This window comes from Daphnia pulex, chromosome 11 (assembly GCF_021134715.1).
Source record: "Daphnia pulex isolate KAP4 chromosome 11, ASM2113471v1".
NCBI lineage: Eukaryota > Metazoa > Arthropoda > Branchiopoda > Diplostraca > Daphniidae > Daphnia > Daphnia pulex.
Genome location: NC_060027.1, coordinates 3,667,575 through 3,681,598, shown reverse-complemented (window position 1 = coordinate 3,681,598; position 14,024 = coordinate 3,667,575). Strand labels below are relative to the sequence as shown.

The 14,024-nt window shown below is 44.5% G+C and overlaps 1 protein-coding gene across 1 annotated transcript; it reads left to right on the top strand.

Moving 5' to 3' along the window:
- The first annotated feature begins 618 nt into the window (after nt 1-618).
- LOC124207704 (transport and Golgi organization protein 1 homolog) lies at nt 619-8,094 on the top strand. The gene is made up of 9 exons (XM_046605289.1): nt 619-884; nt 1,021-1,154; nt 1,234-4,890; nt 4,965-5,117; nt 5,203-5,464; nt 6,112-6,571; nt 6,634-6,764; nt 6,825-6,911; nt 6,978-8,094. Exons 1-9 carry the CDS (start codon nt 785-787, stop codon nt 7,049-7,051), a joined length of 5,058 nt encoding a protein of 1,685 aa, XP_046461245.1. The 5' UTR covers nt 619-784; the 3' UTR covers nt 7,052-8,094.
- Nucleotides 8,095-14,024: the final 5,930 nt, after the last annotated feature.

The following is a 14,024-nucleotide window of genomic DNA, read 5'->3' as shown; positions in this document are numbered from 1 at the left end:
GGAAATGGAGTAAAAGTGAAGAAAAAGGAATGTAATGTTGAAATGAGTAAATGACATTCTCTCTCTAGTCTCTACAGTTCTAGGCCAAAGTGTCCAAGTGAAGTGACCAAGTTGTCACACGTGGTCACCACGTAGGGACGATTTGAAAATCAAATTCTCAAAATCATTTCTTACCTTTAAACTCTGATGGATCTTCTCAATATTATATATACGTCCTTTAAATCTAATGAGCTGGAAATATCTACTGAAGGAACGAAAAATTGGCGATGCAATCATTCCGAATTAATCACACATCTTTGAATACGTCGTTGTAAATTCATAAAACAAATTTATTCAAATTCCTTTTGGGCGCTAAAAATTGTTGTGCAAGTTTTTGATAAGGAAAAAATTGAAAGCTCTTATTCTTACAATCTTTTCAAAGGTTTCTCTTATTTCAAACATTAATGAAGAAATTTTTTCGAGTCATTCAAGCCCGGATTTCCCGGTTTTAATTTTCCGCTTCATTTAAGAAGAACATGGGACGCAATCGATTGGAAGAGCTCAAAAAGGTTTTCCCCCGTAAACAATATAAATGCCGAGTTCCAACGTCACACATGAAGCGCAAAATGGAAATGAGTATACGTGGCAACCCAGAGGGCTCTCAGCTGATTTTGATGTGGCAAACAGTTCTTGACTTGATAGCGGTGTATTTTTTATTTAGGGCAAGTAAATTTTTTTTTTCGACAGGAATTGAAAGTTGTTCCTATTGAATCAAATAATATATATTCCGGCTTCATGTGAAACTATGAACTACTCTCTGCTACTCCTTGTCTCCTTCGTGTTCGTGCCTTATATTCATGGCACAATATCGGACTGGAGATTGTGTGGTGATCCAGAATGTCGGGGTAAGTGTCGTTTCCAAGTATTTTTGACATATGCGAAGTTGACTGTTTATGCCGTCACTTCTCGTCATCACATCTGACGTCGGAAATGTTTCTAAGATAATAAAAAATTTCTTTGTGTTTTTTTCCTCTTTCGTAGGAGCTTTGTCTTCTGGGGTTGCATCTGTGGATTACAATAGTATCGAACCTTTGGTATTATCCTTCAAAGCAGGAGATGAAGTTATAATTTACAGCAAAGAAGCAGGTCAAAATAAAGAGTTATGGGGTGCTGAGGTACAAAAAAAATTTTCAATATTGAACTGGATTAGCTTAAGTTAGTAGTGTTATTTGATAAAATATTTATTATTAATAGGTGCGAGGTAAAAGAGGATATATCCCTAAAAGGCTGATAAGAGAAATGAGGATGTTTCAACGAAATCCCAGCCACACTGTACCAACAGAATTAGTCCACCCATCTGCAATGCAGCCACCCAATAGCCAATCCACTTTCATTCCCCAGCAACTTCAACAACAACCTCAACAGCATCCTCCACTGCATCCTCAACTGCAGCCTCAACTGCAGCAAGGTGGACCACAGGGAAATTACAATCCTTATCAGCAGCCTCCTCCTCCACACATGAATCCTCAATTCCACAATAATAACATACTGCCAAATCAGCCTGTTCCAATCCAGCACACTCCTCAGTTGTCTGTGCCCCAACAGCCTATGCCCCAGCAGCCTGTTCAACAGCAACCAAATCTATTGCCACAACCATCAATGCAGGCTGTTCCTCTTACTACAACCACAGCAGCCAGTACTACTACTACTACTCTCCCTGCTGAAGCTCAAGTACCGAGTGAGATTAATCAAGTTGTTGGCATCCAAGATCCAGTTCCAGCAGATGTCATGTCATCCGAAGAACCACCTGTTCCTATTCAGTCGCCAAAATCGTCTGTTACTGTAGAAGATGTAAAAAGCGGAAACGAAAATGAAGACGACGTTGGCGAAGATGAAGAAGGCGAAGAAATTGAAGAAATTGACCCGAACGAACAGACAGAAGACGAAGTTGATGACGATGATTTCATTTTGGAGAAGACGCCAACTGATCAGCTCTCATTGGATATTAAAGAAATCGATCCGGAGATCCAAGAAAACCTTGATCCTGTGACCGAATCCGTTAAGACACCTACCATCGATCCAGTGATTGAAATCGTTGACTTGCATGGTGTGAATAGCTCACCGATTCATGCCCCTCACATCCGTTCACTAGAAGAAAGCATCGATAATCCCCTTGTGATGAATAATGAGCAATCGACTGTCGTTGAAACGCCAATCTCCAACAAGTCAGAGTTTATCGAAGAAAGCCAAGGTCCTGGTATTGTTGTCGAGACGATTCCGGAAGAGGAAAACGTGACCCACGATAGTGTGCGTGATACTTTTGACGAACCACGGGCAAGTAACACTATCGCTGAAGAAGATGGGAATGCATCACAGCCTCTGAATTGGTTACAAGATGGTCAATCCGAGCCCGTGATCGAAACCCTATCGACCGACAACGAAGTGAAAAATGTCGTTGTTAGTTCTCCGATCAGTGATGATTTGGAGCAGTTTAATGAAACGAATGGGGCTGATATCGTTCCTGCTTCTGAAACTGTAGTCGAATCCATAACGCCCGGCTCAGAAACGTTGTTGAATTCTGAAATCGTTGTCAGCACGGAAATTCCACAGACCCCATTAGAACCTACGGAACCGGTCAATCTTCTTTCTGTCCCAGAACTTGTCCAAGCTGATGTCAATTTAAACCAACAACCAACTGAATTACCTGCAGATAAAGAAAAGATAGAAACTGTACAAGAGCTTTTGCCGAATAAAGAAGATCTTCTGTCTGAAGAGATTAAACCAGCCGAGGAGCCACAGCAGGCGACGGAAGAAATTTCTCAAGAACCTGTTACACCATCCACTGATTTGAATCCCGAAAGTTTGCCCGTCGATTTGAAAACAATTTCCGAAGATAATAAATCACCTAGTCCTGAGGGCTCTGGTGGTGGTTTCATTGATTCAGCATTGAATTGGTTAGGATTAAGCGATACCGACGAGCCTCTCAAGACAGACCAAGTTCCTGTCGAGACAACGGATCCAGCTCCTTTACTTCAGCAGATCGCTTCAATGGATCCAACTAGCAATCAAGAAGTTGAACCCGCGCCAAAAGAGGTCGTTCCCAAAGTTGAAGAAGTCAACGGTTTTTGCGATACTCAAGATTGCGCAAAACTGGTGGATGGACCAGATGTCACGCCGAAAGTCGATATCCACATTCACGACGTACATGCTGGGGATGCCGGTCACGTTCATCTACAAAATCAAAAAGAGCATCATCATAATCACGACGACCATCATCATGATCACACTCATGATAGTCACGATAGCCATGATCATCATCATCACGAAAATGACGGTCACGATCATCATGGACATGGACACGGACATGGACATTCACACATTCCTGGATACATTCCGGGTTTTGGCCATCACTACAAGCCTCCAGTTGCAAAACCACAGGTCGTGCCTCCACCGAGTGAGATTCCGACACCACCACCACCACTTCCGACGATAGTAGAGATTGTCCCGGAGAAATTTCCGGAACTGCAGCCAGCCCCGGAACTACCTACTCCGCCCCCTGTTGTAGAAGAGTTCAATCCTTTGCCTCCGGCAGTCGTCGAGCACTTGAACCAGCCGGCTTCCGTTTTGGAACAAACCCCCCCGCCAGCTGTGGGATCTGTGCCAGAAGAAGTTCCTGCGAAGGAGTCGACTGTGCCAGAATACATTCCAGTTGAAGAGATCTTTCGCCAGGAAATGGAGAAAAATCGACTGCTGCAGGAGAAACAACAACAGCAGGAACAAAATGGCGACGGCATGTTTGATTGGTTAACGGTTTCTTTTACGAGTTTGTTAACGTCTTTGAACGACGCGGAATCCTTTGATGGAGTTTCGAAAACAAGTCTCTATCCAGCACTTGTGGTGTCGGTGACAACCGTGGTGTTTCTGATGCTCTACTACTCGGTGCAAAACAAATCGGTCGAAAAGTTGCTCAAAGCCCGAATCAGTTTGCTGGACTCTCAGCTGTACGAGAGCCAATCGGCGAACGAAGACAGTAGCAGCGCTCAAACGAAATTGTCCGAGTACGAAATGAATGCGGCCGAATTGCGGAGCCAAAAAGAACAGGCGGAAGCTGACAAGGTTGCCTTGAGTCGTCGGCTGGCCAGCTTGGAGAAGGAGCGCGATTCACTAGAAAAGGAAGTCGAATGCGCCACTGAATCGGCCACCGAGGCCAACCGAATGTTGGAAGAGCTGTTGGCGTCGCAGTCGGAAAATGACCAGTGGCAGCGATCGGTCGAGGTACTCCAGCAGCAGCTCAACAGACAGCAGCAGACGATGGAGAGCCTGAATTCCAGCCTGTGCGTCAAGTCGGCGGAGAACGAGACCCTGGTCGAGGAAGTCGAAGAGCTCCGCACAGAGTCGGAGCGCTACAAGGTGCGCATCAAGACACTGCAGGGCGATCTTGAAAATCTCAAGACGTCTAATCGAAACTACCAGCAGAAGATGGCGCAGGAGGGCGCCGAATTGATGAAACTGAAGCAAGACAAGGAAGCCTGGGTCAGTGAGCGTCGTTCGCTGAGTAGCCAGATCAATCGGCACGCCAAAGAAGTCGAAGAATGGCGAGACAAGGCCGAGCAACTCAAAAAATCCATCAAAGCAAAGGAGAACGATCTTGCCAAGTCGATTGAGTTGCTCAAACAGTCTGGCAACGATAGCCCGACTGTCTTGCAATTGACGTCGCTCGTTCAGCTGGAATCGGAGCTAAACGAAGCGAATCAAACTGTCGAGAGACTTACACAGGAGGTCAACGCTCATTCGGAAGAGAGTCGGCGGTTCGAGACGGAAAAGGCCGACATCCAGCAACGACTCTCGGAGTTACAATCCACCTGTGAGGCTGCAGTCAAAGATAAACGCGAAGCCGAAACTCGATTGGAGGTTTGTTCCGTTGGAAATTTTCGGTCATCTCGAATCTCCTTTAATAATGTTTTGCTGCCTCCTTTTTTTCCCAGGTATTGACGAACTATTTCAAAGAGAAGGAAACTCAGTTGCACAAGGAATTGGGTACCCACGAAGCGAAACGAGCCATCACCGAGGGGAACGTCAGCGAGTCAGTCAAAAAGATACTCGAAACGGAGGAGAGCCTAACGCTGTACAAGTCACAGGTTCGAAATATATATCTCTTTTTTACGTTGTGTTGATTATCGGAACCTTACCCCCACTTGACAAATTCAATTACAATTGACGTAGGTGGAGACGTTGACAAAAGAGATTGAAGAACAGGAGAGGAGCTACAAGTCTCGACTAGCTACTCAAGAAAAAAGGGCTCACGAGAACTGGGTGGCAGCCCGACAGCTTGAGCGTCGACTAGATGAGTCGAAGCAGGAGGCCGCCCAGCTGCGTCACCGGCTCACTCAAGTGGAGAAGGATAAGGAAGCGCTCCTGGTTGCTAAGGAGAACGGTACGGCCAATGGAGTCGTCGACGTGGACTTAATCAAGCCCGTCATCAAGCGTGAGTCGTGCTAGATTTGCTGCCTTCCTTTTTTTACCCCCGACTTGTCGTCGTGGCTGGCCCGTGAAATTCAATCTAGGAATGAAATGGGATGGGGGGTTGCCTTAGTGACTGAATTTCCCCCAATTTTCGACAGTTTAAGGGGTTTACACAGACACTCAATGGGCTTTGATTTCTTCTCTCCCACTTTTGAGACTCTTGTCTCATTAACCTGTACTACCGGAGCTGTTCTGTGTCGATGCCGTGTGTGTCCTCAAGTCAGAAAACGAGTCGAGTAGTCGTCCAAGATTGGGATCTTAATAGTCGTTGGATGAATAGTTAGTAATGGACCAATGCACTCGTTTTCTTCCAGTCCATTACAGTGGATCGATAAAGGCGGATCGAAAAAGAAAATTTTCTCTCTCTCGTGCACATGTTGAAGTTAATTTGATTGCCATTGAATAGTGCTGGTGGTAAGCTTGTCCATCATATATTTCCACGTCTTTATATCATCGTGATAGAGGGGGTTGTTATAAACGGCGGACAAAGGAAACATAACGATTACTATGTCTTGGGTTGATCGATCAGATCCAGCTGCTGTTGAGTCCTTTTGTGTATTCTAAGATATTAATCGTACAAAGAATTTAATCTTCTTTTATTTCATCAAGGTCCGGGTTTGGGGCTGGCCAACAATGAAGAGCTGACGATGATGGAACATCCGCCACTCTTGTCGCCACCCATTCCGCCACCCGGAATGGAGCTCGGTGGTCTAGGTGTACCCCCGCCACCGCCGGGAATGCCGTTTGATTCACTGTTCCCTCCGCCGCACTTTATCCCTCCGGCTCCATTCATGCCACCCGAAGCCGGCATGCTAGCGCCCCTTCACCTGCATATGCCTTCCATTCCTCCGCCTCCTTCGAGTATGTTGGCCGATCATCACCGCCCTCCGCCGCTGGGCATGATCGCCACAGGCAGTTTCGACGTCGATTACCGACGCGACATGTCAGATCCTCCGCCGCCTCGGCGCTACCCGTCGCCACCGCGGCGCTATCCTTCGCCTTTGGGCTCTGAGAGGAGCGTCCGGTCAGATCGCTCAGATCGAATGGATCGTTACGACGATCACTTCAGGTACGTGCCAAACTCAATTTAGGAAAATGTTGAACGACAACTGTAATTTGACCGAATTATAGGCCCGTCTCACCGTATGGCAGACACGGGGGTCACAGGCCACGGTCAGTTGGCCGGAGTCGTGATGTCTCGCCTGAGCGGCCGCGGAGCTATTCACCTCTGCCGTCTCCACTCTATCCTCCCCACACCAATGGTAAAACAGTAGATAACAATTTTTTGAATTAACCTTAAACCGTTTTCGTTCTCCAAATAGTACACTCGCCCCAGGACTGGGATGACGGACGGGATTATAACAGACCACCAATGATGCGACCGGGTAATCCTCGGCATCCACAAGCAGGTGAGAAATTTGAATTCTCAAACATTTGAATTTTCCATTTTTATTGACGTTTTTCCTTTCGTGCAGGTCCGAAAACATCGTCGCCTCTCATACAACCCATGGATAATGGTGACCGTCATCATAGGCCTCAACCTCATTGAAAAAAAAACTACATGTCCTGAAAACTGCTAGTTGTTTCTTCTTGTTTTTCTTATTCATTCTGTTTCTAAAAAAGAGAAACGAGGCTTCTTTAAACAAAAACAAAAAGATGGAACGTTTTATTTGCGTGTCACTGATTGAACAACGAAGCTGCTGTTCGATCCACCCGTAAGAAAAGAAAAAAACAAGACGAAACAAAAAAGCGAATCGATGTTATACGAGTGAATAAAAAAAGAATGAAATACGGAGAAGAGAAGAATCGAACCCCAAAAAATTGTTCTGTTTTTTTTTTCTTTTTCCTTCCATTATGTGTGTGTCTGTGTCGAGAAAGTTTCAGCAGATCAACTAGTTACTCAACCATTTTGGGTTGTGCAGACTCTTTGGCTACTGCATCACCGTCCAGTTGAGGAGAGAAAATCCGAGACTGCGTAGAGAGGGGGGAAAGAGGACGGATGAGGTGAACACAGGAGATGAAGAACGATGTGTTGTATGTTGTTTTTGTTTTGTCCCTTTTCTATTTTGTTTTGATTTATTTCACCTTGATACTATTGGTCGTCCACCCTATCCATCCCACCGAATTCATCGCCCGCCTGGCTTCTCCCCTATCTCCCTGAGCGGTCGTAAAAGATAAATGAAAAGGGGAAGGAGCAACTTGGGTTTAGTGAGAAAAAGGAGCTCCTTTTCAACATGTCTCATTGCACGTTGTTTTGGAAAGGAAAAAAAGGCCAAGAATGTGTTTGCGTTCCATGCAGTTTGATTCCCCCGTGATTGTGTTTCTTGGTCCTCAAAAAATGGCCTCAATTGGTTCAATTACTTTGTAAAACTAATGATGTTTCTGTTTAGAAAGTCTCTTTTTTCTCCTGTCACTTTTCTTATACTCTATTTCACATTATTTTGTGTCCAAATTTTTTTGCAAGTTGATTTTCAATCGTAAAAGTCATCAAACTTTTCAATTTAACCACTTGGTGAATATTTTGCGAAGAAAGCAACCGGAAACAAAACAAAACAAAAAAAGAACTAAATAGAATGATAATATAGTCTTCCACTCGAAACATTTTTCCTAGGTTAAACCGTCTTTTCATCGCTAGTTGTTTCAATTATTTATACATTCATTTTTCTAGTCCTGCTGGTTTTTCTTTTAAAAAATGGGGAAAAAGAAAACAAATTCCTCGACAGATTGACGATCGATCGAAAGGGAGAAAAAGAAAGAAACGAAAGACTGAATTGAGAAGAGGTGTGTTATTCCGCGAAAGAAGAAGAAGAAAATGATAGTCAGGAGAGGACGCAGTATAGTATGTGTAGTCCTATATAGGATAGCACACAAACAATCTCCTTAATCTCTGTTCTGGCGCCTTCGTGCGTGAACGAGTGGATTCAAACGAGCTGCTGCTGCTGCTGGTGTAGTAGTAGTAGTCTAGATGAGTCCCCGTCTGCATCGGCGACCCCCCGCTTCTCGTTTCAAAGGATTCTCCTGATTCGTTGCCCGCGTTCGATAGACTCTGTAGGAGGCTACAACATCCACCAGGAGACACGAAAAAAAAAGAATTTCCAATCATCTAGATCCAGAAGAAGAAGCGGGTGCCAAGAATCCGGAAATCGAATAGACCGCTGGAAACGACTTTAATTGGAAAAAAAAACCCCACAAAACTGAATGAAATAGTTTTGACTAAATAAAAATAAGTCGGTAAAGGTCAGGAAAACGTTCCGGGAGTCGGGTGGATCGATCGAGTCCAGTTTTTCGTCCATCTTTTTTTGATATTTTCTTTCTTTATTTCCCCGGTTGCGTTCAAGTGGTTGAGGGGGGCGTATAGTCGTTTGTATGTCTCCCGGCCGACTACCAAACATGAACTCTTGTCATATCTAGAAAAAGAAAAAAAGGCATATGGTTTCAAGGGATAGACTATACATACCGGTATACATTAGATCCATCTGGAAAACTCTGTATGCAAGTCACAAGCCCCGCGTGTGCTCACGTTTTCGGCCTCCCTGCTGCCCAGCAAGGAGGGTGGGTATATGTGCGTAACCAATAGCCAAGAGCTTTTCTATCCTTCTGATCCTTTGGCGGACTGTTCGAACCTTTTTTCTTTCCCCCAAGACACGATGTGTAACTTATTTTCCTTTCTATATAGTACGAGGCCATTGTCGATGACTAAAGGCTTTTGAAAATGGAACACATATTGGGCCAGCAACTTTGTCAAGATGACATAACAAGAAGAGCGTGGGATGACAAATGCCCGTAACCTTTAAACAGTCCCCGGTAAATATATTCTTGACACATATTAGCGACGACTAGACGCGCTTTAGATCCCCGACAAAACTCGGCCGTAATTTGACACCCGCCAGAATTCAAGCCCCTCCAACTACTACTACACCGTGACACCAAAAGCAACAACGAGTGTGTACAGGATTATATATCTGGTGAAAAACGAATGGTTATTATTACCGAGAAGAAGAAATGAGATAGACACAAGGATGCGGGTCACTGGGTCCTTCAACTTGAAGAAACTAACAAGAAAATAAAATAATGGAAAAGTAGGCGGAGAATTGGAATCAGACAAAGTCGTTCACTTTCAGACTTGTGTGAACCCTTTCCTTCTTACCTATATACATGTCTAGTTGGCGTTATATAGTACATAGTGAGTGATGAGAGTCGTAAGGGTTTCAAGTTGCCACTCGTCCGTCCCAGTTCCGGTTGGCTGGAACTTTCCTATTTCTCCCAAAGTATTAGTTCTTTGTGTGCGTCTATTATGTGTACTACAAACGTCTATACTTGAACGTAGATGTTCTAACATTGCGTACATATTAAGATGAAGGTGGGGGCAGCGGGTCCTGCCGGGCACTCGACGGAACAGTTGGCGATCTCTCGTTTGTTGCAAAATGAACGAGCTTGTTTCCTAGATATTCTACGGAAATGCAACTGCTGCTCTATGTCTCAACTCCGCCCCTTCATTCGTTTTCTGAGATACATAGAAAGAGAAAACGACCATCTGTGCTGCGCTTCTCTCGACCGGCTTTTCTCATCCGGAAGAAATAACAACGCCATTACAATCTCGCACCAACAAACCATGGACTCTCATCTCTCTCTCTTTTCTATTCGCGTCGTCTTTTGTCCTTTTCCATCTCCATTTTCGTTTGCTCCCAGACACCAACCAACCAACAGCCCGGCAGCAGTTAGGAGCCGGGGCTAAGAAATAGAACATCTCGGTTGCGTTTTTGTTTGTTTGTTTTTTTAACGGATCATTTCTCTCTCTTGTGTGTACATACATATACAGTGGAGGGCGTGGATATATCTTATATCTTTCCGATCTTATCCATCTTCTCGGGAGTCGATGGGAGCCGCTATATTACCCACAGAGTACACATACAACCCCCCACCGTATAGAGTGGTAGTATAAGAGCTCGCAGAGTGTAAGGTTTTTTTTAATATACCCTGTAAGTGTAAGCTATATAGGACGATAATGCAGCATATATCGCTGCCGGCCCAAATATAATAATCCTTTATTCTCTCTAGTCCACATTTTTACCGCAGAGAGAGGGTCTGCTCCGGACTCGAGTAATGAGCTTCTCTCGCAAGTCTCTAAAGGGGGTGGCTATCTGTTATATAACTACATCGATAACACTATATCTAACACAGCAGCAGCAGCCACAAAAATAGCGGCTGAAGAATATATAAGGGAAACGGCAATAAGTTACGAAATAAAAACGAATCAACAAGAGAGGAATAAAAAGCTACTGCAAGCCAAGAGGGTCCTGGGGGATGTGTTATTAGGTCCAGTTTTCAGTCTAATTTGCAATTCTTTCGTGCAAATTTTTACTCGGATCTTGTCCGTCCAGGTTGGTCTTGATGAAACTTGTCAAGACAAACAATTCGATATGAAAATAATCCCGATACGTCCAGCGATTTGCGGTTTGGATGATTTTCTTTGATTTTGGCGGGAGATTGTGGAGGCGGGGAGGGCGGAATATCGATATCTTAATTCTTGAGCGTGATTGTTAATTAGAATATTTGTGTCGTCTGCTTCGTTTTGTTTCACAGTTTCGAAAAAACAAAAAGAGACGAAGTTTCAGATCATTTTTATTATAGAAAACTGAACGAATTACTGGTTGAAAGTTGAAACGTGTACGTGGCGGCAAGAGAAATAGCAGAACAAAATAAAATGTGGTGGTCGTGTGAACTTTGGTGTCCTGTTGATTCCATGGACCATGCTCTCCATGCTGTTTCTCAGCATATCTCAGGTAAATACAACTAAAAATACGAATGGAATCATTTTGAGAGCTTACACAGAAGAGTTATATGTTCTAAATGAGTGAAATGTTGGTGCCCAGCGTGGTATAATAGGTGGTGCCCAGCTACAGTGACTAGCATTTTATCATGTATGCTATGGCAGAGTCTGTTTGTTCTGTGTAACCTTTACCTTTGTGCTGTTTTCAGGCCTGAGCCAGCCATCGTGACCACAAGATGTGCAAGCCTTGATAGTGACCTGTCATCAGCAACAATTCAGCATCATCAATTGGGTAATGATTTTTGTGACTTTTATTAACCCGTGACCTGCCATATATTTTAATGGTGCCTAAAACTTGCATAAAAGGGAACAACACGTAAACCTTAAGTAATCCTGTTTATTAACAATAAGGGTTTACCCACTGTCTTCTTTCTAACTTTTCCTCACTTGTTGTCTCTCCTGCAATATTTTTTTCGTAACCCATTTTTCATTCTTTGTTTTTACTTTTTAGATAAACAGCTCCTAGTTTAATTGGAAAAAATTTGGGTCTAGTGTCACCCATGTGAAGCTGTGTGTATATTCACGATGACTCCCTTTTCCTATCCTACCTGGCGTCAACTTGACTGAGGATGGAGCACTGAGGGTGGATGCCTGGCTATATATAAAGGTAGGACAAAATTGATCTCTATTCTTCCTTTTTTTCCCGACTATTTGGATTGCATTGCTTGTAAATCGTGACTCGGAGTACGATTATTCCTGAGTTAGGCCTTTTGACTGGAACTTTTGCCGTTTCTCTTGCCTTTTCTGTTATCTCAATCTGGGTTAATTAAATAACTCATTTGCAGAACGACTGCACATCAGGCTTGTTTTATACCTCACAACTTTGTCTGCGGGTAAACAATCAAATTTTTTAAAAATGGTTAATTTTTAACACTTTTTAAACAATGTGCAAAAAAGTATAAAATTGTTTGTCCAAGTGGGACCTGCCGGCACACCTTATGTGTTCTATTTTTAGGAGGTTAAGGAGGGGGGGGGGGTGAAACGGCGGTGCCGATTGTGGTAACATTAAACCGCCCAAAAGTCAACGGAGCACATCACTCGGCATCAGCACAGCGACGACACACAAAGAGGAGTAAATTTTAAATATCTGGGCTAATATTACGTGGGTTAACGGCTCGTTGATTGCGTGTACAGCCAAAGAATTCCGAGGTCGGAATCCATCACTCACGGGTTTTTTCTTTGTGTAACGATATGGTCCCCTGGATAAAGTCTGTAGGCCGGGTGGAGAGCAACCCGCTCATCCGACTCTCATGGAAGAAATGAAAGAACGTACACAATACCTCAAGAGTTCACCCGAGGCTACACCCGATATGATGACATGATCCCGAACGAACGAGAGAAAAAAAGGAAAGTCGATGCTTTTCCTTTCTTGCGGTTGTTGCTTTAAGGAGGAAACAAAACAAAAAAAGAGGAGCGTGAAATGCCAACGGACAATAAAGGCGAGCACACAGGATGGAGGTGATGAGAGGGCACTCGACACTGGAGGCCTTTATGGCGCTCACAAAAGGCAAATTCCGTCCTCCGTGTCACACGAATAAAAAGATAAGGGAATAAGAGAAAGGATCGAATGTTGCACATATCAGCGTGAGGGATTGAGCGACGAGTTGCGATTGATCACGGCTCGGGTCTTCTTCCTTACTCCATCGAAAACACGTGGCTTGTCTGTTGTTCACTGGGCTCTCGATTCAATTTGTTTGATTTCGTCCCGATCGAGTGTGTGTGTGGGCGAGTGCCCAAAACTCCACAGGGGGGGGTACGACCGTCCGTCCGTCGGTCCGTTGTCAAAAGCGAATCATTGGTCACGTCCATATCTTTCGGACGCGACGCCGGGACCGTTCCACCCATGACGGGGCGATTTCACGACCGAGAAAACAGATACACAATAAACGAAAGAAAAAAGGCGCATGGCCAGCAGACGCACACGGTGGAATTGCGAGAGGAGCGCAACCCCCCGAAAGAAAAATGGATCGATTTTGGTGATGTTTCTATAACCGTTGCAAAGTTACACCCGTGTGAAAAAAAAAGTTTCGATTTGATCAAATGACCTAAAAGGGGGGAAATATACTTTTGGGGGGGCCTTATATCATCTGACCTTTAGTCGTCGATATATCACCGAATTTAAATTTTTTGAAACTTTTTTTCTTTTTCCCGCAACATTTTGATTTCATTTCCCGTTTTTTCTTTTTCGTGTAAATGTCCCCCCCCCCCCCCCACAAAAAAAAATTCCAATAGATTCACGGTTTCACGCCGGCGGGTCCGTCTAGTAGTGGTGGCTCCCTTGTACATTCGTTTCCGCACAGGCGCAAAGTAAAAAATGATGTTGCCTATTTCCCGCGCGTTCACGTTGGGAGGGAGAAAAGTATTGATCGGTCGCTGGGGTTTGTGTATCGTGCTTGCTGCTGCTGCTGCTGCTGCGCGGAATATTATCGGCTTGGAAGCCAAGCCACCCACCACCCTCTGAAAGCAACTCCTCCCTTGAGTTGCTGGCCATCCCAGCAGCAGCAGCGCCATGGCTCCCCCCCACCCAGCACAGCTACAAGGATCGACTTGGGTTTCTCAACTTTGGGCGGGTGAAAAGATGGACGAGGAGTCGGGTGGAAATATAACTAGGGTAGGAGGAGGCTCCGTAGTAGAGTTGTATAGTGCATCTCCTCTCTCGTCTATAGCGAGTCTTAACATCCACGATAGAGAG